The sequence below is a fragment of the Rattus rattus genome, chromosome 9, assembly GCF_011064425.1.
Source record: "Rattus rattus isolate New Zealand chromosome 9, Rrattus_CSIRO_v1, whole genome shotgun sequence".
NCBI lineage: Eukaryota > Metazoa > Chordata > Mammalia > Rodentia > Muridae > Rattus > Rattus rattus.
The window spans coordinates 63,745,729-63,773,056 of record NC_046162.1 but is presented as its reverse complement, the minus strand read 5'-3'; the positions used below and the strand labels follow the sequence as shown (position 1 = coordinate 63,773,056).

At 56.0% G+C, this 27,328-nt stretch overlaps 2 protein-coding genes across 4 annotated transcripts in view; one reads left to right on the top strand and one right to left on the bottom strand.

Annotated features, from left to right (window-relative positions):
- Positions 1-426: 426 nt before the first annotated feature.
- LOC116908861 (atherin-like) lies at positions 427-2,372 on the bottom strand. 3 transcript variants are annotated; one of them, XM_032912303.1, is made up of 3 exons: positions 2,071-2,372; positions 1,262-1,441; positions 427-1,062 (listed from the first exon to the last, which is right to left on the bottom strand). In XM_032912303.1, exons 1-3 carry the CDS (start codon positions 2,350-2,352, stop codon positions 940-942), a joined length of 585 nt encoding a protein of 194 aa, XP_032768194.1. In that variant the 5' UTR covers positions 2,353-2,372; the 3' UTR covers positions 427-939. The 3 variants fall into 3 exon arrangements, with proteins under 3 accessions (XP_032768194.1, XP_032768193.1, XP_032768192.1); XM_032912302.1 differs by having other exon boundaries at positions 427-1,441; positions 1,580-2,372; XM_032912301.1 differs by having other exon boundaries at positions 427-1,441.
- The window catches only part of Bahcc1 (BAH domain and coiled-coil containing 1), a 58,212-nt gene continuing 33,180 nt past the window's right edge, over positions 2,297-27,328 (top strand). The window contains 2 exon segments of the mRNA XM_032912304.1: positions 2,297-2,497; positions 24,466-24,645. Of these exon segments, the coding sequence (XP_032768195.1) occupies positions 2,317-2,497; positions 24,466-24,645 (361 nt within the window). The 5' untranslated portion in view covers positions 2,297-2,316.

Sequence of the window (27,328 nt, the reverse complement as noted above, 5' to 3'; positions counted from 1 at the left end):
CTGGGGGTGGGGGCCCAGAACAAAAGCCCAGCGCACACGACTCCCCCGGAGACCGTCGCGAAGCCTTGTACCGCGCGCGCAGCCTCCGACCCAACTTCGGCCCTCGGCGCCTTTGAAGCGGCAGGTTCCTGACCTCCCTCCCCTTCCTCCTTTCCCTTTGTCCTGCCCGGCGCCCTCCGGGGTTCGAGAGGCGCCGGCCTGGGTAGCGGCACGCAAGTCCCTCTCCAGCCCTGGGCAGCCCCTCCCCTAACCCCGGCGCCTTCTGTACCTCGGCCTTGCTCGAGCCTTCAGCGCCTTGGCTATCTCCGAGTAGGCCCAGCGCGGTGGAGAAGCGAATTATTTGTTGTACCCGGGGAGAGTGAAGCTCCCCAGAGGGAAGAGAGCACCAAACCCCTTTGTATGCAGTTTGAGCACAAAGAGAAGTCTTTGTGTAGTCCCGTTTATTTACAATGCAAAATTCTCCGAATAAATATTAAAAAAGCTTATCAGCTGAGCAAATATGTATTCACTTAATACATTATGTTTTCGGTTATAGATTAAATCAGACACAAAATAGTGTGCAAATAAAACACTGTAGAACCCAGAGCATAAAATATAGCAATTTTAAATGGTATTTACGAAATAGAAAACATCTTAATCGCTTTGTTGTCACGGTGGGATGGCTTTAAAAAAGGTTTTGATTGTCTGCAAAGTTCACAGTTAAGAGTATCTCCGTTCTGTTGGAACCGAGACGAAGTGTTAAAACAATGCATATTTCGGAAATAAGGAGAGAAGTATTCGAAATGGAGGAGGGTCGAGAGACTTTGGTCGCACGTGCATGGTGGTTGTACAGTTTATTTCGCTTGCTCGGTTGCTCCTCTCGGAGTTTGAAATTGTCTCCGATTTCGCCCGGGAGCAGACTTCCGCGGTGGGAGGGGTAGAAGAAAAGGGAGAGGAGGGTCATTTTAAGCCGGCCCTGCCCGAGATGGGGATGGAAGACCCGAGGACCGAGGTCTGCTGGGACCCCGACGCAGGAGAAGGCTGAGCTGTGCTTGGTCTGTGCTCCTTCCCTGCAGGGTCGACCTAGGTGCCACGCGGGGAGAACAGCCTTGGTTAGGTGATCCCGAGCAGGCGCTGGATGGAGAAACATTGTGGCCGATTTGGGAGGCCCAGAGAAAACAATTTCTGACTCTCTGAGCCCCCTCCCCCCCAAACCCCCAATCCGCAGAGGAAGATCCTGGGCGAATTTGATTGGGGGGCGGGGTGATTGTTCCAGCCTCACCGGGAAGCTCCGGGCTCGGGGACAGCAGGCCAGGCACTGCGGCGTAGCGGCCCAGGTGATGCCGGTGGCGGTCGAGGGGTGCCCGGAGCTCCGGACGCCAGTCTGGGGTTGTGGCACAATGCTGGGGTGGGGGGGCGGTCCCACTGGGGCTGAGTGGGGGACGACATTCAAAAGAATGGACTGAAAGACGCATGGGGGGGATGGGAGAGAGGAGAAAAGGAAGGTTATTTAAAAAAGAACTCTTGAGTTACAATCAATAAAATTACTCGCTTAATTAGCATGGTTATTCGGTTAAGCGGAATGTAGTAAAAGCTGGACCTCAGAAAGACAGGCGGGGATGGGGGGGGCGAAGCGTGGACCCCGGGCTTTTTCCTCCGAGACACCTTTGGGCAGCGGGGGAGGGGAGAGGGTGTGCGTGTGTGTGAGAGTGTGTGTGTGTGCGCGCGCGTGCGAGTGTGCGTGATGGCTTCGCAGATTTGGGTTTTTATCACCCAGCGGAGCCAGCAGCCTCTTCGCAACGGCGCCTTCGCCGCAGGGACTCTCAGGGACCAGAAAGGGAAGCTGCGCGCAGCGCGGTTGGGTTGCCTCTGGCTCTTGCAGGCCAAGCGTGGCTCGGACGGTGCGTGTGTGCTCGCGGACCCGCGTGCAGGGCGGCTCCAATGACCCGGCGCGTAAGCGTGTGCAGTAGGGAGTCTTCCGAGCGCTCCCAGCCTCGCTGTCCGGTCTGGATGCCACACTGGTTGGCGCGCGAGGAGGGGGACCGTAGCAGGAGGGGCGGGTACCCCGGGCGAGAAGAACCCCCTAGTCACCGAGTCTCTTCTGCTTGCCTCTGCAGACCATGGACCTGCACGGCGGTCGCCGGCTCGGAGCGCGGCCGCCCGCGGAGAAGCCCAGTCCGCCGGTGTGCTGACCGGCTCGGCTGTCTGTGCCTCCGGTGACCCCGGACACCGCCTTCTGCGCGCCGCCCGCGCGCCGCCTGCACTCCGAGCCGTTCCCAGGCCCCGGCCACGCTGCTTGCTGGAGGCGGCGGCGGCGGGCCGGGGCCGGGGCCCGGCATGGATGGCCGAGACTTTGCGCCGCCGCCGCCGCATTTGCTATCGGAGCGCGGGAGCCTGGGCCACCGCAGCGCCGCCGCCGCCGCGCGCCTCGCCCCCGCCGGCCCCGCCGCGCAACCGGCCGCGCATTTCCAGCCCGGAAAGTACTTCCCGTCGCCGCTGCCGATGGCTTCGCACACAGGTCAGTGTCCGGCCGGGGTGGGTGCGGTGCGGGATGCCCTGCCGCAGCCGGCAACAGTGCCCAGTGCCAAGAGCGCCGGCTCCTCCGCTTCTCGGAGCTTCGGTTTCATTTCCCTGCGCAACGCCGAGCGGGCCGCGCTCACGGGCTTGCCCACGCCGCTTCCAGCAGTCTTTCCCGGGCTACCCCAGGTCACGCAGGGAAGCCCGAGAGCAGACATCAAACCAAGCCTTCAACTCCTAGCCACCCTCCCCCACCACTTTCTGCAGAAGTAAATTCTGCGGAAGCCTCTTTTCTGCATTTTGCATTCACCTCGTTAAGACGTTCAGCGTCTGAGACACCGTGGCGCTTTCTACAGGGACCGAACGACTGTGTGGCTGGGGGAGGGGGCCAGGGCGCGTCCGGCCCGCGGATTAGAGAGCCGTGTGCGCCCGGGGAGCGCTAATGGGAACTGCTAGTGTAAGACGAGAAAATCCTGTTTCTATATAAAGCCTTGAAGTGTCAGGGCGAGAATGGGTTTGCAGGGGATGCATGCGCTTTAACAAGTGCCTCTGGTATCCTGCTAACGCAGGGACTAAGCGTGGCCCGAGTACGGACCGCACATCCCGCACCGCGGGAACTCAGACCGGCGCTCTGCTCGGGATTTCGGTGCAGGCGAGTCCGTGCGCCTTAGCTTCAAGACCAGAGACCCTGTGCTGTTCTGATCATTCCCGATACGCCCCCGTGTTGCGGCCCACTGATGTCCCCTTCCCCAGGGGTCTGTCCTTGGTAGCGCTGACCCAATCTCTGGAGCGAAGCCTCAGCTGGCGGGGAAGTCACTGACCAGCGTGGGCGGAGCTGGGGGAGCCTAAGGGACTGCGCGTGGACCTGCCGGGTCACCCTCGCAGGTCGGCTTGCTTTTGTTTACAGTTTATTCTAAACATCAGAAATATTATTTGCTGCTTTTATTTTTCAGTTTGGCAGTAACGGTTATTATTATTAGCTTGATGAACCGTGAATAGTAATAAAATTATATCTGCTTTAATGGGATTACAATTAGTGTGTGGATTAAAACGGATGGCAACGACAGGGCTAGAAGGGAAAATATTGGTAGGAAAGGCAGACAAAAATGAAAAAAATACCACATTTTCTTTTTTAAAAAAAATCCTTGAAATTGCTTAATTACTAAAGGGCCTCCAGTTTTTCTGGCACGAGGTTAGTCTGAGTGAGCAGCCCTGGGCTAGAGTGGCCAGCCTCCTGCTCGCGGTGAGCCCGCATGCCTTTCCAGCTGGATCCTCAGCGAGGCTTTGCCTTCATCTCTGTGGCCCCCTTCTTTTTCTTTTTCCCCTCCTTTCTCTCCATTTTTATCCCTTCTAGATTTATGGCTGGAAAGAGAAAGGAAAGTACTCGACTGATCAATTGATGAATTTAAAATATCTTTCCCCTATATCCTTGAGGTTATTGTCTATTCTTACCGCTGCACCGAGATGCTGCCCACTCAGCTCTGGCCCATTGGGGAGGGGAGGGAAGACTTTGACGCGATGGTGGCGGCAGCGGGGTCAGTGCCCAGCTTCCCCATCAGCCTCTAGTGACAGTCTGCAGGGTTGAGGGTCTGAGGGAGAGGATGCCTCTGCCCTCTTCCTCCGGTGTGCAGTGCCCTCCAGCCTGGTAGGTCACAGTGCTGCAGAGAGCAAGTTTCCACAGTAGTACCCAGGCTGGCTGGGGCTCTGCCCCTTGGGGGGGCAGCTAGGCCAAGCCCAGCTCCCTATCATTTTGGGTCACTGCTGCCTCCTGCCCCCAACTCACCGACCGGACCTTAGCCCAGTCAGCTCTTGGGCAGCAGCCATTTCTTCTTTTTTTCCCCCCATGTTTCCAGATCTGGGTAATGCCCAGTCAGGTAGGAATGTGGCGAAGTGGCCTGGACCTTTGTCTCGCTCATGCTAACTTGGACCACGTGGTTCTTGGACTACAGGCCACAGAGAGCTGTGAGAAACTGTACCAGGTCTTAGTCTGTGACCCCACACTCTTCCTGCTTCCTGGGGGCCCTAGAGGGCTCCCTCTTTCAGTGCTGGAGGGGCCGTGTGTCTCCTGCTTCCCAAGGCTCAGTTGTCATCCCCTTGGGCACCAGAGGAACCTATTGTGTTTGGAGATGCTGGACTGGGTCGCCATGGGAAGCCCAGCCGTGCTGTGTGGGTCTGGAAGCCTTTTGCGACTGTTAGGAGCCAGGACAGCCAGAATCCCGCGTTCGTTTTTAGAATCTCGCTACACGTATTTTTAAAAACGGGAGTTATACTCAATTCCCCTGTACTTTAAGCCTGCGTCTGTGTAGGTCCTCATTTAGAAAGAAAAAAAAAAAAGTTAAGGGATTTGCCTTTAGATCTTGAGTGTGGATTTCGTGTGCGGATTTCCAAATGGCCACCTTCTTCTATTCTCCCTCTCCCCGTGGATGGCCTTGGCCCACAGGCCAAGGCTGCAGTAGTCCAGCCTGCCCCTCCCTGCCCCAACTGCTGAGCCGAGAGCAAAACTGCTGGGGAAGAATCTTCCCTGAGTCTGCATAGGATGCAGACACCCCCCACCCCCCAGGAAGGGCCTCCTTGTATGGCATGCTCTCCCCACCTGCCTACTCAGGCTAGGCTAAGGGGTCTCTCCACTTCCTGTCCTGCTTCATTCCACCTGGTACTTTGATGGTGTCAGCTTGCAGGACCCTAAGGGGCGAGGTTTGGTTGGGGGGGGATGATGGGCTCCAGGGCGTCTTCCATTGTTTTCCCTGAACTGAAAGTGCAGTAGCTTTACATCCGAGCTGTAGGTTTATGGTAAAGCACTGCTCCCTTAACCTTGTCACCGAGAGGTGCAATTAAAATGTTTGGAACCAGTATTTTTAGTTCAGTGTTAGATTTTTTTTTTCTTTTTTGTCTTTAATACAGATGGTCCGGAGGCAAAGCTGTGAAATCTAGGGATGGGGGGGGAACACACACACACACACACACACACACACACACACACACACACACAAAGGAAAAAATCGGCATGAACTAATCTAGGTTTTCTCCTCCGTGCTACTGCCTGGAGTTACTTGGGGGGATCTCTTCTCTCCCCGGGAACGGGTTTAATCAGGAGGCAGCTGGCTCCGGGAGAAACTCGGGAGCTGTGTGCTCGAACACCCCTCCCCCTTTCCGGCTGGGTCAGCTCCTGTCCTATCCTCCTAGAGTCACACCCCCCCTCCTGCCCCCGGGGCTGGGGCTCCACCAAGGGGCTGGTTCACTTCTTGGTGTGAATCCTCTTTTTGGACTCGTCCATCCCCTTTGGCTTTGGGGTGTGATCCAGCTTGGCCTGTGCAGCCATTGGCCTGTGCAGCCATGTGTCTTGGCTACAGCTTTGGGGGGCGGGGGGGGAGATTCAGGCAGGCTCTTTCTGGAGGGAGACTGCCAACCTATTTCCTGTTAAAGGCGCTTTGGATGACCAGGTCTCCGAAGTAAAATAAAACAATCAACCACCCAAACTCTGCCTAGCCTCACAGATTTAAAATATAAATAAATAAAAAGACAATTTCCTGTGTGAAAAAAAATAAAAAAAAAGACCCCATCAAAGGTGTCCCTCTCATCATGAGGGTGTTTTTTTTTTTTGTAAAGAAAAAAAATACATTTTCGTAAATACCTCATTAACTCCGCCGCACGATAGAGTGTCTCTGCAGCAGTTACCAACATTAAGTAGGTGTGAAAAGAGTTACTTTCCGAGCTTCTATCCATTCTGCTCCGCAAGTGACAGAGCTAGACATCAAAGCTGCCGCTGTACCCAACGGAGCCGCGGGGATCCGGGAATCTGGCGGCTGCATAGACTGGGCCGGCTGCGTCAGCCGCGCCCGCTCCACCAAAGCTGTTTTTGGAATGTGGGTTTTTTCTCAGTGGGGCCTACGCTGCCACCATGTCTGATTATTCCTATAGGGAAACATCGAGTTCTCCAGTGGAATATCCAAGGCACGTGAGCAATAGGGCGAATTGGTGGCCGGGGCGAGAGTGACACGGTGCAAATAGCACATCTCCCCAGAAAATACGGCACCCCCAAACACTACTCGGTTATTCTTAGAAATCTCCCTCGGTTCCCTGTGAGACAGAGTTCAGCAGCCCGCACAGACAGGACAGAAACGCATAGGAGGCAGTTAGGATAACATGGATGTGGCTAAAAATACCCCTCAGAAACACACATAAAAAAGCCAAATCCAACAACAGAACGAGCTAAAAATATTCCAGGCTTTGGCAAAAAGCACAGAGTTAAATAAATTATACAAGAGCCATTCATGGGAGCAAGTTGACTTTCTCTCTTACGGGAACTTGGTTCAAGCTAATAAAAATAATAATTTACTAGCCACTGAGCTTTGCATGAGTTTAAATTTAATTGGTGGGGCTTCTGGCGTTTGTCACTTCTTGGCGATTAGTGGGCTTGCCCTGGCCTGGGGCAGGGGGTGTGTGTGTGTGTGTGGTGGGGGTGGGGTGCTGAGGCCAGGGTCCCAGGCATCGGAGAAGGGTCCCCGGGGAGAAGAATTCGGTGCTAATACAGAAGGCCAGAGGAGGCAGGAGGCTGCTTGGAGTTCTATCCAGGAAGACAGAGGAGGAACAAGCAAAGCTTGGCTATTTTAATTTGATAAATGATTGTACACCTTTAAGAGTGTGTTTTAACAATCAAGATACACTCCAGCAAGTTGATAGGATGTTCGCTGTCAACTTACATATGTCATCAGAGCAGGCTGTGAACATAAATAACTCGGGAGCTTCAGGAGGCTCACGGCTCTCAGAGGGGAGGCAGCAGGTCGCACCCCAACCTCTCACCCCCCCACCCCCACCCATTCTCTGTCTGTGTCTGGAGGTCCTAGGCGGAGGGAGTGAAGGGATGTGGGAATGAATGCTTCTTTCTGTTTGTGAGACTGGGTTGGGACCATCCTCTCTGAGGAGGTCTCTCTCCCGCCAAAATAAAAGGAACCAGCCAGGACTTCTTGTTCAGAAAAAATCAGGCAGTAGATTTTTAAGTGAATCCAGTCCACTCTGGTGTGAGTGTCAGGGTGGCATCCTTGGCTCTCTCGTTCTTCCCTAACCAAACACCCCCTAACTCCCATTCTACTGACCCCTGCAACTTCCCCAAGGACTACATTTCCCAGAATGCCTTGGTCCAGCTCCAGACTCCGAACTGGGAATTCCCAAGCACAGATGATAAAGTTCAAACACTACCACTGGGAATCAGGGCTTTCCGGGCAGCGGAAGGGAGCCATGGTGGTCACCCCAGTGCCTCTTTGCCCTTCTTCCTCTGAGGCCCCAGGAGTCCTGCCTGTATGCTCTTTACCACAAACATCTGACTCTTAAGTCCCCACAGTGGTATAGGCTGCCCTATCCCCTGGATCCTGTGCAGATTGATTGTGGAGGCCAAAGTCCTGAGAGAGTTCTAACCTACCTCCTCACCCCTGCTGCCCCAGCTCAGCCTGTACCAGCGTCCCCGCTTCGGAATCACGTTGGAGGGGCCTAGGGGCCCTGTCCTCCCTCAGCCTGGCACAGCAGGGGAGGTCTCTGCCTGGGGACTCCTTGAGGAAATGCCTTCTTGCAATATTGACCAATATGACTCTAGAGATCTCCCAAAGAATCCCAGGACGCAGCTGCTGCCTCGGACCCTTTGGCAGGCAGGCCCCTGAAACTCCTTTGTCCAGAGGTTCTGAAGTCCCTGATCCTGCAGGGGAGGGATGTGGCCTGCCCAGGAGGCCTCCAGGTTGGGTGTGTGTATCTCCTTGGTTTCAGACAAGCGGTGAGCTAGCTTCAGGATTCAAAGCACGTGCCTTGTCTCTTTGGCAAATTAGGTGACTTACTCTGTCCCATGTCCAACCCCTTTGCCTGCCAGGGAACGTCTCCCCTGGGGTTCCTGGTCCCCATTAACCTCTGGGACCTCATTCTCCTCCCCGATAGACATGGTGTGACAAGCAAAAAAACAGAATCACAAGCACTGTGCAAGGCCTAGAAAATCACCTCGCAGCCCCGCCGTGCCGGGAAGGAGCAGGGCCTCGAAGGGCCTCCGGCATGGGACGGCACTCCGCTTTGGCTCCGACGCTCTGCCCGCTGACGTTTTTATGGGATAATATACCGTTTAGATCACGCAGGCCTATTTGTCAGTGGGCTGCCCCTGTTTGTCGTAATATATAATACCACTGCCTCCTGTGGCCCTGCGAGCAGCTGCCACCGTAGGCGTGGGGCGTGGGCTCAGGGGAGGTGTTAGTGGGTGCCGAGGAAGGGGACGCCCTTGCCCCGTTTCAGGACCAGCTCTGGGTTCACAGTGGACCTCACGCCTGGTGGAGAGGTGTCCAGTGTCCAAGCTTAGACACATCAAGCCGCTGCTTGTAGGCTGCAGCTGCAGCTGTCTACATGATTAGATTCCAGATTCCGTGGGCCAGGAAACATCTCTTTCATTATGACCTGGGGGAGCGAACAGGTGGGTTGGCTCCTGTCCCTTTCCCCCCACCCCCCAGCCCCAACAAAGAGTCCAGTGTCTGAATGGGAAGGCTTTTCGGCTGGCTGGAGACACTGCTCACTCCGTTATTGGTAGAGTATCCACTGCCTGCTTGCGGCTGGGAAGAAAAGGCAGGCAAAGCTTACCACTCTTCCTACCTCGGAGCAGGGATGCGGTTTTTTATTCCCCCAGGGGAAGATTTTAGAGACGAGGGGGACACTGGAGTTGAAGGATGGTTGTGCTTCTGAACTCTACACATGGGGGGTGTGCAAGGCAAAGAACAGGGTGATTCTGGGGTGTCCTGCCCAAAGAACAGAATCACTAGTAAGAAAAGAACCCGCCAGATATAGTCCTCGTGCGAGAGCTGGGCTCTCTTTCCCTCACCTGTCCGTCCTTTTGTGGTAGAACAGGGGGTGGGGGGGGCTTGCTTTCCCTGCCTTTTGCAAAGGCTCCAGAGGAGGATCCATGGAGGGTTCAGGATGGGACTGGACTCCTCAGGGCCAGCGACCTGGGAGTGGGACAGGACAGGGTGAGGACTGCGTTGAGGAGGATGTAGGAGCCTGAGGTGAGCACCCAGGACACCGTGGAGAAGGGGATTCTCTTTAGGGTGGGTTCCCCTGTAGGCCTGGCAGGTTTTGTCCCCTTTTGTGTGTGTTTAGCCCAAACTACACACCTGGATATAGCTTCCCAGCCAGCAGCTGCCAGGTCACACACACACGCACGCACGCACGCACGCACGCACGCACGCACGCACGCACGCACGCACGCACGCACGCATGCACGCACGCGCCAAGCATACATGTGACAGTTCACACCTGCTCACTGTTCTCAACCCTTTGGGGTAGGTGTCTTTTCACTGGCACTGATCCTCTCATTTATGCTGGCCTCCCGGTAGCCTTCAGGGGTTCACATCCCAGTGGCCTTGGCCAGAGCCACTGTCATCCAGTGACAGTGAGTCCTTTTCCTCTAGGGCTTCCTGGATCACCCTCTCCAGCCTTTGATCTCTGCCACCTACTGATGGAGCAGAACTGCAGGCCCCGCGACCCTCTGTGACACCACCCAAGGCCTCCCCTAGATGTCCACTAGTGTTGTGAGCCCCCTCAGCTTCTCCGGGCACCCCATGAAGTTGGCCCTGCCCTTTTCTGAACTCCTTTTCACAAAGATGTCCCCATGTTGAGCTGACCATGAGCAGGAGGAGTGAGCCTATTCCTTCGTGCCGGGTTGCTGGTCAGTCCCCACCTTAACCCTCTGCCTACTTCATGCTTGGCCACCGAACCTAGAGATGCTACCCGGGCTTAGCTCTGCTGTCTCCCTCTCAGATGCTATGTCTCCTTCACCCCAAACATAAACAACTCAGCAAAGTCCTTCCCCAAAGCTCTTCTCGCTTCTCTTGACTTTCCACACTCTGGTTCCTCTGCTCGTCCGTGCTAGCTCTCACTGTCTCCGTTCGAGGTCCCCATGCCTGTTACAGAAGGACTCACGGCCCATCTGTCCCTAGCTAATGACCTGGCCTCTAGAGTCCTGGCCCCTTCTTGCCCTGTGCCAGGCCCCCTCAGGCTCTGCCAGTTCCGTGTACCAAAGTAGCCTCTCTGACCCGGCCAGCATTTCTATGCACCGTATCACCCCCAGGTCATCGGGTCACCTTGTGGGAAACTTGCCTGGAAACCAACCCCCGTTTTGAGACGTTTCACAACCCTTTGGGTATCCTAAAAATAAACTTTTAATTTTCTTTAAGGTAATACGGAAATTGAAACTAAATTAAATTACAATACATCTCAGGCTAACCCCGAACGAGGCCTTATCATTTTCAGAACATAAAGTTAAGAAGAAAACAAGAACAACAAAAAATTGCACACAGAGTCATCCTATTTGTCTTTTAGAACTCTGCCGATTTATAGTAAATAATAATAAAAATAAAAACCCAGAATGATCAAATGCAGAAGGGCCTTCAGTAGGTGAGCAGGGGACACTCCTTTAGACATAGGCTAGGAAGGCGGGGCCCACAAGGGTGCTGGGGTCCACAGGACCCTCCTGCTGGCCGGGATACTGGATGCTTCCTACCTGAATCTGCACTTCTGTCTTCTGCAGAAGCAAGTCTGTCCCCAGTGTTGCTGGCCGCCCTCCAGTACCTCCCTTTGCCTTCCTGGGGCTTCCCCTGTGTGCTCTGGGCTCTGTGCGAAGGCTACACCACCCTATAGTTCTGTCTCCTCTTGATACATATTCATTAGCTCTTGCAGGACGGTTAACAAATATCCTCCTCGTCATTGGGAGTTTAAACCAGCAAATGTTTATTATTTCAGATTCTGTGGGTCAGGAATCTGGGGCACAGGGTGGGTTGAACCGCAGATATATTACTAGTTCTTGCCCCTGGGGCTGTCAGGCATCCTTCTGAGGGGCAGCATTTTTACTCAGAGAAAACCAGAGAAGAGGGCAAGTTGGAGGACACAACCCACAGTTTCTACAAGCTCCCCTGGAGGTGATGGCCCCTGTCTTTTATGGCATTCTAGTCACGCAGTCAACCTGAAGTCCCACCCATACTTTGTGTGTGTGTGTGTGTGTGTGTGTGTGTGTGTGTGTGTGTGTGTGTGTTGGGGTACAAATAGGGTAGATGCCAGAAACACGGGAGACTATCCTAGCACTCCCATGACCATACCAGGCCCCTGCTCCCCTCACACCCTGGTCTCGGGATGCTGGCTCGCAGAGACCTCTTCTTAGGGTTTATTCCTTCAAGTGGAAGCCTCTCTTCTCACTAAGGCCTTCCTGCCTCTCAGCCTTGTTCTGGCCCCTAGGCATCTCAAAGCTGACTCCACGCACCCCTCACCCCACTTCTCTGTCCCAGCTTCTCTTCCGGATTCCTCCAGCATTGCTGTAGACAACATTGTGAGCTGTCCCCGCTCCTCAGGACTCTGGGGACGCCTGAAGTGTGTAAACTTGTCCCTTCTCCCAGTCAGAATACTGTCTGCCACAGACCCAGCAGCCTGAGCCCTGACAGAAGCCATTTCCTAGCTGTGCCACTACCTAGGGGTTTGCGTGGTTTGTGTGAGACAGAGAGCCAGGCTACAGAGTAGCTGGGCAGGGCAGCTCGTGGCTTCCCCAGATTGCAGTAGGGGGTGGGGCGTGAGCTTGGAGCCACACAGGCTCTCAGAAACTCAGACTGAGCTGGGGTAGAGCCTCCTCTGGATGATGCACAGGTCTCTCATTCTGGGGCCTGGATGGCCACCATTCGTGTCCTCTGATCCAGGCAGAATTTCCCCAAGTCTTCCCTTTGCCAGCTGCCCACCCAAGTGGGGTCAGAGATCATCCAGGCTCTCCGGAAGGCCCTAAGGAGACCCCCCCACCTTACCCTTGGCCTCCACTTCCCTGTAATAGGCAGCTGGCCCTGAGCCTGATGCTAGAAAAAGCTAATCTGAACACCACCAGACATCTAGGTGTCAATCATGGTCAAGCTCCTCCAAAGCCGCTGGGGCACGCTTCTAAGGACTGTATTCTACCGGTTCAGCCCCAGCACTGAGCCCCCAGCCCCAGTCGAGGTTCACCTGTACCTTCAAACTCTTAAGTAGACAGGGTAAGAATCAGTTGGTGCCTTACCAACCCTTCCTTGAGAGCAGGACCTGCCTAGCATGGCAGGGGCTCAGGGAGGTCATTCTCTTGCTTTCCCACTGCATATGCACCAAGGAGGGAGTTCTTCCTGTTGTGACCCCTGACTCCATAACCTGTAACCTGTGGTCCAGCCTGCTGTGGTGAGTTATTGGTGGTACTGAGCTTCAGGCCCAGGGTGTGTGCGTGCGTGCGTGCGTGCGTGTGTGTGTGCGCTGTCAGTTTCTATCAAGTCTCTTGCTGGGTCCTTCTTAGAGGCCCCTTCAGGCTGGCCTCTCAGATGGCCAGCTCCAGTTGTCCGTCCTGAGGCGCTTGATGCCGTGGGTGTGACTTTTCTAGCCTTAGAAACTCCCTCGCTCCCTCACTCAGATTCCTGAGCAATCACCATATTTCTACCCTGAAGTTGAAGTTGGCTTTTCACTCACACTGTCCTTAGTGACGAAGGCCTTGTTTCATTTCCACACTGAAGGGAGCAAGGACAGACAGCCTGCCACAGAGGCATGGCTCTCTGAAAGCATCCGGCACCGGAGAGCAACACACCCGGTGGGTACGGCCTTCTCCTGAGGTGGGAAGGGTGCTCAGGCACACACAGCCCGAGTCCTGTGTTCCTTAGCTCCACTGTGCTGCCTTGTCTGGTCTCCGTGTCTCCACTGGAAGCTGCTGCTGCTGCCCTGTGCCTCTGAAGGGAGAGTGTGGACCCGTAGGCACGTCAGCATCCTCGTCCTCACGGGCTGAGCGGTCCCCACCTCTGCTCAGCAGCCTGGCAAAGTGATGCAGCCGTGCTGAGAAATGACCACGGTTTCACGCTAATCGGATCCCCAGGCCTCTGTCCTACTCTGTCTGGGTCTGTGGAGTCTCACAAGGCCTTTCAGCACTTACGGCACACCCCAGCCTCTCTTTTGCACGTGCCCCTATGCTTCTGGCCTCTCAGTCCTTTCTCTTCGCACCTAAGCCTGGGAGGTCTGAGAACCGGGACCTGTCCCTGGGAGAGCGTACCAGAATCGGGCAGTTGCTTTCTGCTTGTCCTTGCCCAGTGTCCTGCTTTCTGGAGCAGAAGGCAGCTGTGTTGCATGCTTCCTTCCCAGGACGTTCTTCTTCCTTTCTTACTGCAAGATCCTTGTGCCCTGGGTTAGCCTAGATACGATGTCTGGTACCAGGCCAAGTGCCACAAGACACAAATGCCCGCTCGGCCTCTCGGACATGCGGCAGAAGGCCGAGTGGAGGGTCCTGCGGTGGTGAGGAATCCAGGGTGGAGCCTTCACTGGGAAGAGGTCAGCCAGAGCACTTCAGGGAAAACCCTGAGAAGAGGAGCTTGGGCGGGATGCCATCAGTTCCCTCCAAACGAGAACACAGAATGGGTCTCAGCGACTGGAGACAGCCATACCTGAGGCAGTTGTCTGGGAAATGACAGGACCTGACGCTGGCAGTGCAGATCCAGAATGCCCGTGGCCCTGCAGCATCCCTGTGGAATAGGGTGTCCCTGGGGTCCCCAGAGGACTACAGCTATGCCAAGTCATGTTGGAATCCAGGCCCTGGGTGCCTTCCTCCCCAGTTTTCGGGACAGATGGTTCCTGTGGTCAGCTGGAATTCTCCCAGTCCAGTGTGGAGGTTGACCCAGGGCCAGAGGCCACCCTGTGCTGTCCCTGCTGCTATACTGCCTGCTCTGTAACACAGGCCAGTGTCTGCCCTGCCTAGGTGTGCATTACCAGAGGTGCTTCATGGGCTTGAGTCTTGCTAGGTGTTAGGATGGGTCCTCAGTCCTCCAGGAAGTACAGCCAGACCACGCTTTCAGGCGTATGGCTTGCTCCAGGGAACCATGGGAAGGTGTTTGGGAGACATGGCCGGCCCTCCCTCACCCCTAGCAGATGGGGTACTTCCCACTTCTCAGATGGTCAGTGTCCGCCGGGCAAGGAATCCTATGCCTTATGTATCAAGAGGGCTTAGAAGTCTGAGCTCCGGCAAGAAGTCAGTCTGTCCGGTTCTTAAGTGTCCTATGCAGCAAGGAGGGCCATGTTAGGAGAGCCACGTAAGGAGAGCCACGGCGTGAATACCCGCTCCTCTGGAGCCAGGCCTGGGTGGCAATCTAATGGAGGTAGCTAGCCTCTGGGTGCTGGAGAAGGGAAGCAGAAGAGGTGCTGGGAAGAATACTGGCACCAGCACCAAGGACTTGTGTTCCTTCAGTGGCCCTTTGTTCCTGCATCGCTGAGGGTCTGGGGTGGTGGCTTTCCATAGACCCATCAAACTCTGGCTGTGAGCCAGAGAGGCCCTGGCCACAAGGACTGGGGGCTCACACCTCCCAGCAACCAGGCCAGGAAATGTGTGAACATGAATGGAGCTAGGAGAGTGGAGTCACATGGGAGGATGGGTGCTGCCCCTCCCCCATATCTTTACCCTCCCCCTCCCCATGTCCTTACCCTCCCCCTCCCCATGTCCTTAACCTCCCCTCCCCCATGTCCTTAACCTCCCCTCCCCCATGTCCTTAACCTCCCCTCCCCCATGTCCTTAACCTCCCCCCCCCATGTCCCAACCTCCCCTCCCCCATGTCCTTAACCTCCCTCCCCCATGTCCTCCCCTCCCCCATGTCCTTAACCTCCCCTCCCCCATGTCCTTAACCTCCCCTCCCCATGTCCTTAACCTCCCCCCCCCCATGTCCTTAACCTCCCCTCCCCATGTCCTTAACCCCCTCCCCCATGTCCTTAACCTCCCCTCCCCCATGTCCTTAACCTCCCCCTCCCCCATTTAACCCCCTTATATCCTCAATCTCTCAGGATACCCTGTCCCTGGGGTATCTATGCAGCTCCTGTCCCCACTGTGGGTTCTAGATGGGACAAGGGGTTACATGCACCATCATAGACTCTCATCTGCCTGGCAGAAGGGGAAATCCAGCCATGCTGGTGATGTCATTACCCACAGACACTCAACTAGGAAGAGTGAAAGTTGTCTATGGATATGATTTCATGGAAATTCATCCTGCAGATAGCATGACCAGGTAAGGGTCTGTGTCCCTCCCCATTCAGGTATCCTCTGTTCTCTCCCTGAATAGTTGAGATGGGCCATGTTCAGGGTTATCCTTGAGGGTTACAGTCATGGGTTGAGAGGCTAGATGCAAGAGAACAAGGCAGATGTCCACAGCTGGGTCAGTTTCCAGACCCAACTACGGGGCTGCTGCTTCTCTGAGACAAGACCCAGGCACGTGAGTGCATTTGTAGGTCCCTGAACGTGTTTGTGTGTATGTGAACATGTGATATGTAGCCTTACACACAAGCATGTATGGGTGGGAAGCCCTGATAAACTCTAGGGTGGCCTTCCTTTATGAGGCTGACTTATTTCAAGGCAGTGGGAAGGGAAGTGTCTGTTTAGTAGTGGAAGCTCTCCAGGCTGGGGGGTGTGGCTCCCAAGAGTGGTGTTGAGCAGCCCTGCTTACCTTCTCACACTCTTGCTGCCCGGCCACCACCCTGAGGAGCATCCCTGGCAGCAGGGAGAGGTCCTGTGTTTCCAGCTGCCCTGAGAGGGAGGCACAGGAGGGAAGGTGTGAAAGACCAGAGAGGGGATGTGCCCTTGCCCCTCCTGCAACCCCAGCCCCCGCCTGCCTGTCCTGGGACACTGAATCACTCTGGGAAGAAGTCCAGCCCACCCCCCCCCCAGTGGGGAGCCTTGGCCACCCCGCCTCCTGTCCTAGCCAAGGGGCTAAATTTACTCTTTTAATAAGAACCAGACTTATATCCGATTTTCCTTTTCTTTTATTAGTTCTGGGCTGTCGGTTGAGCCTGTCCCTTGTCATCACTGCCTCCCGGCCTTTTCCATGGTTGCCCAGTTGAGTGGCTCAGCAACCACAGAGCTTTTCCTATTATGGCCTGAGAGTGACTTCCTTTGGGACTTCCGGAAGGTTCTCTTGGACTGGCCAAGGGGCTTCCCGGGTGAGGTGATCATTCCCAGGCCACCCCCATGTCCCAAGGATGGGCCAAGCCCAACGCCCACTGCTCAGCATTCTTGGCCTCTCCCTCAGCCCCCGCCCCAGGCAGTGGTTGCAGGGCCTTCCATCTTGCCTCTCTTCTATTCCTCTCTCTAGGCCTGTCTTGGCCTCTTCTTCTCCAGTCACCTTCATGGAGCTGGCCCATGGCTTTTGTGGTGTGGGGCCCTGTGAGGCTTGGTGTCCTATCAGAGCTCTGAGGGCTGGGCTGCAGGCTGACACCTGCTGGCAGTGGGCTTGAAGCTTTAGGGGATTTTTGCTCCAGTTTAAGATGGGCCCTGCTAGCAAGCCTGTGGGCGAAGAGGGGTCTGAGGAAAACTGGACCTTGCTTCTCCAGGTGGAGAGACAGCCTTGACTGTGTGGCCTACAATCTAGAGTGTTCCTAATTCTTCAGTCATTGTCAGGTCTGGGTCTTTCCTGCCACAAGAGAGGCAGCCGGGAGGTTGTGCCCAGTCAGACTGAGGTCTTAAAGCTGCTGTCTAGAGCTGACTTGAGCCTATGGTTGGTTCCCTTCTTCCCAACGCTAGCCTGGATGTTTCTCTACACCAGGGGAGGTGGCGGTCAGACCACCCAGGCCAGTCAGTGTGTGTCTGGTAAAGACCCTTGGGAAATAGCTTTCTGGAGAACATGCATGGTCTGTGTGCCCTCGTGCTCAGGAATGGAGTTTGTAAATGCGTATATAGGCAGCCACGGGTGCATAGTCACAGCCACACAATCTAGACAGGCATGCACAGCCGGGGCTCATCCCGCCCCAATGTGTGTGACCTCCCAGCCACACACAATACATGTTGTCAGCGACAGACATTAAGAGAGAAGCGTGCGTGCACACCAGGAGACACACCCTCCGAGTGCTTGCGTAAGACCCGTTCCCACCTCCGCCGCCGTGTGTGCAGCCCACGTTCCCCCGTGCCGTCAGGTGCCGGGGGCAGCTGGTTGGCTCCAGCAGATGGGAATGCCAGAGGTCTCTGCATGCCCACAGACCAGTGCACACCAGGGGCAGCCTCTTTCCAGTCAGCTGGCTTGGGGAAGAGTCTCAGAATTGCTTCTCTACTAGGGGCTGGCCTCCCCACTCTTAACCCCTCCTCCTCTTCTGCCAAGCAGGAGGGTTAGATAGGCATCACCCAGCTTCCAAGCAGGCTAGACTGGAGCCTTTTCTTCTGATTCTGCACTTGCAGAGAGCCCCCTATTGAAGTTCTGTTCTCCCTAGGGTTCCTGGAATGAGAGGAATGTGGGGTGGGGCAGAAGGGCTCCCTCTCCTTCCTCCTCTGCTCCCTGTGGGATAGGCTTGGTCAAGAGAAGAGCTTTGCTCTTTTTCTTCCCCTTTAACTGCCTGAGGATGCTCCTCTCCCCAGTCTGGTGTCTCCAGGGTAGTTGGCTAGCTAGATGTCATCATTTGCCGGGTTAGCCCTACAGGGGACCTAGGGAGGCAGAGCAGGAAGCCGGTGCCTAAGAAAGAGGGGAGTCTGAATGGGTGTGAGCAGGAGGGTGGGAGCTGGCACAGGCAGTGGGTACAGCCGCCAGACACAGAACCAAGAAGGCCCATGCCAGCAGCCAGTCAGCTGGGCTTCCGGAAGCAACAGGAGCCCAGAGAGCCTGGGAAGAGACTTGTTTCTCTGGAGCCGCCGCCATCTCAGGGAGCTGTGGCTTTATTTTTTTTATATTTATTTATTTATTTATTTTCTTTACAGCCCATTTCACAGTTTCCAGAAGAGAGGAGGACACTGTCTCAGAGGCTAGCTTGACTCAAAACAAATGCCTGCCCCCTGTAACTCTGCTTCTGCCTATCCCACTGGCTTAGCATAGTGTCAGGATGCCAAGAAGGCCTGGCCAGAGAGCGGGTACACAGGCATGGCTAGCTAGCACCTAGCCACCCAGCCACCGAGGACTGGGTTCTGATGTGCCGGATCCCTGAGGAGATCCTTGGCATAGCATTAGGCTGTCAGACCCCCCCCCCCCAGACTTTGTTCTCCAGAGCTCTTAACATCCAGGCCATGGGCACCCTAAGGTCGTCTGATGATATCATGTCTGTGGACTGACTTGGCCACAGTGGCCAAGTGGGCCCAGCGCACACATGAGCGAGAGGGAAAAAAGGGCTGTCTCTCTTCCCTCCTCTGCTCCTGAGTTGGTGGTGTCTAGCCATGTGGGTTACATTTGCCTCCCGGGCACTGGAGATCATTGCAGATAGTGGCCTCGGTCGGTGGTCACTGAGATCTCCCGGGTTTTCTGGTTTCATTCTCCTGCTGTGACTGAAGAGTCTGGCCCCAAACAACTATTTGACTTATACTCCAGGCCATATTCTGTCTTCGAGGAAAGTCAAACTAGGAACTCAAGCTGGAAACTTGATGAAGAAACCATGGGTGGATGCTGGTTCATGGTCAGCAGCTAGACTTACACACACACACACACACACACACACACACACACACACACACACACACACAGAACCGTGTGCCCAAGGTATGAGGTGGCCAGCCTGGGCCCTCTTATATCAATTTAATAATCAAGGTAGTTCTTCACAGTCAACCTGAGGTAGGCAGTTCCTTAGCAGAGGCTTCTCTCAGTTGACTCTAGGCTGTGTCAGGTTGATGGGTAAGGCTGACGAGGGTATCTGTCCTGGGAAAGTAAAGTTGAGGGGTCCGTTCTCCCCATGTGCTCCTGCTGATGGTTAGCCCGCCCCCCAAGGAGCCTAGCAAACACCGTGACTCAATCTCTCTCTTCACAGTGGCACAGCATCTTCCCAGAGAGGGATGTGAGAGCTGTGTGGTACCTGTGGGCCTCGGAGCAGGCCATTCTCCGCTCTGTCTAGCAGTTTCCCCAGCCCTCCTGCTTCTGGCAGCCCCTGAGCAGCCATGATCCAGGTGTGGCCCATGGCCCCGTGCGGGTCACTGGCCTTGGCATGGGGACAGAGTAGCCTCCCACGAATGGGGCTGTGCTTTCTGTGTTCATTGCCTGAGGTGTGTCAAGTAGGCCCTCTGGCTTGCTGGCTTCCAGAATGGTTTTCTCAGCCAGCCAGCCATTCAAGCCAGGCCTTCATGGTGTCCTGGGCAGAGCTGAGGTGGGCCTGGGGCTGACACCAGAGCCGCAGTCCAGTAGAGCAGCTGGTGGGGTCTGACATGCATTCCGCACAGAGCCGCCTGTCCCGGAGGCTGTTGTCACCTGGTACCTCCCAGATCTTTCCTGGGAAGGCAGTGGGCTCATCTCGTTGGCAGAGGGGTGACTGGATGGTCAGTAGGATCATTCTGCAGACCTATTCAGTTTGGTCCTTGGGGCTGTGGGCTGGGCCTACATTGCAGGGTAGAAATGTGTGCTGTTCTTAGGACCTGGGACCAGTGTGGTTGGTGTAAAAGATTTGAGAGTCAGATGTGAGGAGACCCCTGACTCACTGTCAGGAGCCCTTCCGGGTCTCTCCCCTGTACCAGGCTCCCCAGTGTCCTTCCTAGTCTGGTAACCAGCGCTTGCAGACGAGGGACTTTGCCAAGAGGAAAGAGCCTTCAGCCTAGTTCCTGGCCGGACTTGGCCTGAGGCAGTGGCCCTGGCTGAGGGCCCAAGCTGAACTGGGATCCCAGGCAGCCACTGCACCAGCCCTGTCTGGGATTGGCTCCTGGTCAGCAGGCAGAGTTTAGAAGGTGGCTGCCAGGTCTGCCCTGGGGCTCTGCTTGCCTGGCACACTGCCATCACCGAGGTCCTCAAAGGTGTAGGTGACAATAGGAACTCAGATCCCTGGTCCTGGTGGCTTTTTTTTCCCCCCTCGGGTTGCTTAGAGACTGGGTAGGCTGAGGAAAACCTCAAGGAGCCAGCAGTGTCTCTTACCCCACAACAGTTGCTATCTATCATGAGGCCGTCCACCTGGCAAGGCCTACGGGAGCTCTTGGAGTTTTCCCACCAGGACGAGGACGGTGGGGAGAGGCCCACTCCTCCAAAGGCAGAGAGTCAAGATCACATGTGGGCTACGCTGGGCCTGCCTGGGGCACCCCAAACTGTTGCAGGGAATGAAGCCCCCTGGAGCAGTGTCCCAGGAACTTGGCTATATGCTGTAAGAGAACTCTGTGCCGAGGTCAGCAATGCCCAGAAGGGGGTCCCTTGAAACACTCATGGCAGTGACCTCTGGGCGGGCTGGGGATTCCCACCACTTTTACTGCTTGGACAGATGTGGCATCTGGGTGGGGACATTGTGTTCCCCTCGTCACTATTCAACGTGAGGGTGGGGGAGGAAAGGCGCGGAAACCTGCAGGAGGGGGAGAACTGTGGCCTGCTCCCACCCCCTTTAATTTCACAGGCTCCACGGGCAGCAGCCCCTGCTTTAACGGGCTTGGTGGAAGCATCTGTATAGGGAAACTGCCTGAGAGACCCCCAGGTTAGAATACAGGCCGATAATGGGGTGACGAGGGCCCCCAGGCTGGAAAACCTTGGCTCAGGTCTACCAGCCTCTCACTGGAGCAGCCCTTGTCCTTATTCAGCTGAGCAGAGGCTTTTGTATTGTTCCTCAGGCCTCCGATCAGAAGGACCCTCTTCTGAGACCATGTCGGAGCAAAGGGTCAACTGTATTCCCTTTTGGGGTCAAGATGGATCTCCTAGGTTGGAACGTGATGGCCTGAGACACCCTGGGCTCTGACTTGAGGGCCTAGTTACTCGGACACCCTGCTAACTGCCCAGACCCAGTGGCTGGTTCTTTGGTGAACTGTAGGATTTTGGCCAGTGAGTTCTCCTGCTGGTCCCCTTCCTTGTCAGGGGACAATGGAGGAGCCATAGCCTTGCATCAGTTTTCGTGGGTCCGTGGGTCCAGCAGCCACCGTGTCCACTGTGATGTGAGAGAACTCCAGGTGCTCCACTCCCAGGCTGAGAGCCTGGAGAAAATCGGTTTTGCAGACCCAACTTTTGGACTCTATTGCTTCCCATGGGCGGTGCTTCTCTAAAAGGGTGTGGGGGTGGGGTGGGGTGGGGTGGGGTGGGATAGGAGGAGTAGGAGGCCTGGGAGACTCTGGGCCAGCTAGGCAGGGGCGGGCAGAAAGTCTGCAGCTGGAGCAGCTACACTCAGCCCACAAGCATGGCCCCCCACAGTCCCTGGAGCAGGGCAGGGAGGCCAACACTTCCCTTCCCAGCCTGGAGTCTCCTCCCCTGGCGTGGACACGCCTGTGGTCTGGACTGGGTCCCTTGGCAATCCCAGCCATGTGGTCTTGTCCGGGAAGTCCCTGGCTCTTGGGTACCTTCATCATGTTCTTCGTGGTCCTCTGCACAAAGCAGAGGACCCCTTTTAGCTCTGCCCGGGTCAGCACGCCCATACCCCACCTCTGGGCATGACTAAGGTCTCCTCCACTGTGCACCCCATCCATCCCCGCAGATCAGGAGCGGAAGAAACCACTTTCCAACCACTAGGCTGGAAGCTAGTGGAACTCAGTATAGATGCCAGGGTCCCACAAGGGCAGTCCCCTCCCCTACTGACTGCTTCCCTACTGAGTCACCCTCTGTTTGGGAAGTTCCCAGAGCCAAGCCAGGCGAGATGAGGCATCACCAATATACCAATTCCCCTGCCTCCTGGGCGGGAAGCTACTGCCATGACTCACCTTGGGCTGGCCAGGCTCCACCCTACGCTGCCTGCCCTCCACCCCAGGATGGCCATGGACTAGGCTCCCTGCCCGGGGAGAGAAGTGGCAAGGTACCAGGGCAACATGCTGGGTTAAAAGACCAGCACGGCAGCCCGGCTCAGACCACCCACCGAACGGCCCTGTGTGCAGAGGCTTTCTGTGCACGTATGTGATGTGTGGACTAGAGCTGGTAGCCATGACAACCAGGGAGACTTACTTGGCCTGGCCCTGACTGCTGGACTCTGGCAGAGACGGGGCATAGACCATGCCAGCCTCCAGTGGAGGTTGCAGCTGGCTGGTGAGCAGGAGAGGAGGGTGAGCAGGTTGTGGAGGCTGACCTAGGGTCAGGGGAGGCTCACCATCTGCTGCATTCCCAGGCCATGGAGAAAAAGGCTGGCCCAGCCCGAGAAGCCCAGGGCTCTATCAGATAACTGACCATGTTCTGCTCAATGTCAGCTCCATCAGAGGCTGGTCCTGGACTCCTCTCCTGACCTGTCTATCTTCCAGTCCAGTCTCTCCTTATTCACCTGGGACTGGGGCCCCTTGTCTAACCAACCAGTTAAGCTGTACTTGGAAAAGTAAAGACACGTTTCTCCCATGCTGTCCAGGGCAGGGCAGGGCAGGGACCTCCTTCCCTACAGCACCAGCCCACAGCCTCCAGTTGGGATCTTGCTGGTTCTAGAACCTCACCTGGGCCCTCTCAGTGAGGCAAAACTTGCTGGCAAGCCCGCTGGCATCAGAGAAGTCTTTGGGCGCCAATGTCGAGGCCGAAGAGCCACGCTAACGAGGGGGCCCACCCACAGAGAGACTGTCCACCATGGGTCCTAAACGTGGTTTTGACACCACACCAAGCACCTAGTTGGTGGTGATAGGTTTATTACGATGGAGGTGACGTGTGGGCTTATAGTGACAGCTAGGTGACTCGGTTACTGATGGGGATACTGATAGAGTTGTTGGTCATGGTGGATGTGATTGGTGTGGCAGCGGCGGTGGTGATGGTACATCTATTGTTATTGGTAGTGGTGGTGTGGTTGTTATTGGTGATAGGAATGGAGGCGTGGGAGTAGATAGTGATGGTGATGGTGGTGGTGATGTGGGTTGTGGTAGTGATCTGGTTGTTGTTGGTGATCTGATTGTTGTTAGTGATGTGGGTAGTGGTGGTGATATGGGTGGTAGTGGTGGTGTGGGTGGTAGTGGTGATGGGGGTGATCTGGGTAGTAGTAGTGATCTGGTAATTGCTGTTAGTGGTGATGTGGGTGGTAGTGGTGATGTGAGTGGTGGTGGTGATGGGGGCGTGATCTGGGTAGTAGTGGTGATTTGGTTGGTGGTGGTAATCTGAGTGGTAGTAGTGATCTGGTTGTTGTTGGTGATAACCTGGGTGGTAGTAGTGATCTGGTTGTTGGTGATCTGGGTGGTGTTGATCTGGGTAGTAGTGGTGATGTGGGTGGTGATGGTGATGTGGGTGGTGATGGTGATGGGGTGATCTGGTAGTAGTGGTGATCTGGTTGTTGTTGGTGATCTGGTTGTTGTTGGTGATCTGGTTGTTGGTGATCTGGTTGGTGGTGGTGATCTGGTGGTAGTAGTGATCTGGTTGTTGTTGGTGATAACCTGGGTGGTAGTAGTGATCTGGTTGTTGGTGATCTGGGTGGTGTTGATCTGGGTAGTAGTGGTGATGTGGGTGGTGATGGTGATGTGGGTGGTGATGGTGATGGGAGTGATCTGGTAGTAGTGGTGATCTGGTTGTTGGTGATAACTTGGGTGGTAGTAGTGATCTGGTTGTTGGTGGTGATCTGGTTGTTGGTGGTGATCTGGTTGGTGGTGATCTGGTTGGTGGTGGTGATCTGAGTGGTAGTAGTGATCTGGTTGTTGTTGGTGATCTGGTTGTTGTTGGTGATCTGGTTGGTGGTGGTGATCTGAGTGGTAGTAGTGATCTGGTTGGTGGTGATCTGGGTGGTGGTGATCTGGGTAGCAGTGATGATGTGGGTGGTGATGGTGATGGGGTGATCTGGTAGTAGTGATCTGGTTGGTGGTGGTGGTTGGTGGTGGTGATCTGGTTGGTGGTGATCTGGATGGTAGTGGTGGTAAGGACATGATGGTGGCCAAATTTTGTGGATAGTGACGATGGTGATATGACTGGCTATGGCAGTGCTCTATGGGGGTGATGTAGGTAGCTGTGGTGGTGATATGGTTGGTGGCAATGGTGTGGGCTTTGATGGTGTTGATGAGGGATGATATGGGCAAAGGCTCCGTGGGAGCGAGGGTACCTGAGGGACACCCTGAAGGAGGGCTTTGAGGAATGGCTTTGCACTTCTAATGCTGTGCCATGGAGTGTCCACACACTCACCCCTGTCCTGTGTCCACAGCCAGCAGCCGTCTGATGGGAAACCCCCCAGCCTCCTCTTTCATGGGCAGCTTCCTCACCAGCAGCCTGGGCTCAGCTGCGTCTGCACACCCCAACGGCCCCACATCCTCTCCTTCTGAGCCGGCCTACCGAGGATCCCACCCTGCCACCTCTCAGATCTGGTTCTCCCACTCCCACGAAGGTAAGTCAGGTCCCCGGCTCCTGACTCTATCGCAGGGGTCGGAGGAGACCGACTGGAGAAGCCCTGCTGGCAGGCCCTGTCAAGTGTGCTAGGGCAGGGGGGCGGGGGCTGCCTCCCTGCTGAGGAAGGCTCTCAGGGGAGGTGGTAATTGGTTGGAAATGGGATGGCCCCAGTAGGCACTGGTCCTGGCCAGATGTGTGCTCCAGATGTTGGGCAGGGAGGGCTCCAGGGAACTGAAGAAATGTGGAATGCAGCTGGGCCAGCCGGACTGGGCTGTGCCCTCCACCACGGCCTGCCCCCACCTCCCCAGACTCAAGCGGGCATGGGTTCCAGATGTGTCAGCTGGGAAGGAGAGACAGGGAGAGGAGAGCTGTCAGCAGGCAGAGACTGCTGTTTCTCCCACCCGCTCTCCAGCCCTGCCTATGAGAAGCCTCCTCCTCCTCGGCCTCCAGCCTTGCTTGCACTTGGTGTAGTCTGGTGCCCCAGAGGTACCTGTTGCTCTCAGACACCACGAGACAGAACGGTCTCTAGAGCCCCGTTGGGACCTCCAGTCCTCTCCCGGGCTTTTCCCAGACTCGAACGCAACCTTGTCCAGGTGTCTGAGGTCTGCTTTGCACTTTGGTTTTATAACTTGGAAGGTGGCCCCGGGTCCTCAACATCCCTGGGCTTGGTCATTGCCTGTTTTCCCTCGACTGTGTATCCCCCTTGGTGCAGGAAGGGTTAACCCCCCCTCCCTGGCTGGCACGAGGGAGGTAATTGCAGTTGGCAGCGGGCACACAGAGCTCTCGCTCCTGGCACCAGGCACTGCCGTAACTCAATGACTGCCGCACTCAGGCGCCTGTTTACAGAGCGCAGTGGACCCACACACGGCGCACAGCCCGTCCCGTGTTCTAGGCTGAGAGATTAGCGCCCCAGCACTGCTGGAAGCCTGAGAGACCTCTCTTTGTGCAACAAGAAGGGGCTGTTTTCCAAACAGGACAGGTGACAAGTGAGGGACAGTTGTTAGAGTAATCTGGTCTTTGGGCTTCGCTCGGAGCATACATGTTGGACAAGTGATAAGAAGCAGCTCTCTCCTGGGTGGAGGGTAGGCCAACCAGGTCTCGAGAACCAAATCGGTATCCCACCTGGGATGCTTCCTTTGCCTGCCTTCCCAACAGAGTCCTGGGTGGAGACTGGGGTTGGCAGGACTGAGCCCTAGTAAGAGACTCCCTGGCCAGCTGTGGGTGGCCCCCAGGCCCTGCCGGAAACACTCGCTCCCTATTCTCCGACCAGCCTTTTGTGTCTGCTGGGCATCTCCCAGCTGGCCATAGCATCTGGCTCTCAGGGATGTTTGCAGGAAGGGATGAGGGTGGTCAAGCAGGAGGGACAGGCTATGGAGGCTACTCCAGAGAGCTGCATCCCTGGACTGACCATAGGTGGCCCCTGGGCCACCCGACCTGGTATCTGTCCTTGTTATCAATGTCGGCCAGGAATGTGGACTCACCTCCTACTCGGTAGAGACACATAAGCCTGCTTCCTCTCCATCCTACCCCAGGAGACACCCCCAGCAAGAAGGGCAGTTTGTGGGTGGCACCACCTGCCCTAGAGCCCAGTCCTGTTCCCTATTGGGCCACTCACTCCAGAGGGTGAGCGGAGGCTTGCTGGCAATACCCACAACCATTTACTTCCCCTTGTATCAACGGTCGTCTGGTAGAGTTGCTTATGACCCACCCTGAGTAGCCTCAAACCTCAGACCCCACATGAGGCCCAGCCTCTGCAGGTCCTGTTTCCAAGGCCGAGCCCCAAGGATGCCCACTTGGCTGGTGAAAGCCAGTAGTATCCAGACAGTACGCTGTGGAGAGCTCTCGGCTCTGTCCCCCACCCTCCATTCGAGTCTGTAATAGAGGCCTGGCTGTGTCACACGGAGAGGGCTTTTGTCTCTGAGACCAGCTCCAAGGGCAGCAGGGGTCTCTTTGCCTGCTGCTGGGCACCCATGGTGGCAGGTGCAAGACAAAGTTCCCAGAGTCAGGTAGGGGAGGGCCAGCACAGGTGCATGCCATACACGAAGCAGGATGTTCGGGGCTCCACACGGCAGAGTACAGGGCCCACTGGGGGGCTGGAGACAGGTGTGTGGAGAAGCAGCCGTCCTGGAGTGGGAAGTTGCACACTTGCAACCTTCCTGAGTCCCACGAGAGTCACGAGAGTGGCGGCACATCCGTCTGGAGTCATGTGACAATGCATACCTTTCTGGCCGCAGCCTCAGGTTACCCCCTCTCACTGTCGGCTCCTCCCCACCCTAGGGTGTCCCCCCCCCTCCCCGCAGGGGTTCCCCTGTCTTCTACGTCTGCAGTCTTACTCCCTGACAGGCCACATGGTGCAGCCTGCTCTGTGCGGTAGAGGCCAGGGCGGGCGGGGTAGGAGCGAGTGGCAGTCTGGCTGGCTGCCCTGGCAGAGTGCCTGGCTGCTAGTCTGACGGGGTGCCAGCTGGCTCCACGTGCTGGGGCCTGTTTCTCGGCCATGTGGGTACAGGAGGGCGGGGGGCAAGGCAGGCAGGGGGCACGCGACAGGGCCAAAGAATGGGGGCCATCAGCATGGGGGCTTCCTGGGCAATAGGCCAGGAGGCCCAGGCTTACCCTTGTCCTGCTTCCTTAAACCACCCTAGAATGGAGAGATGGGGGGACTCTCCCTAGCTTGCTCACTGCTT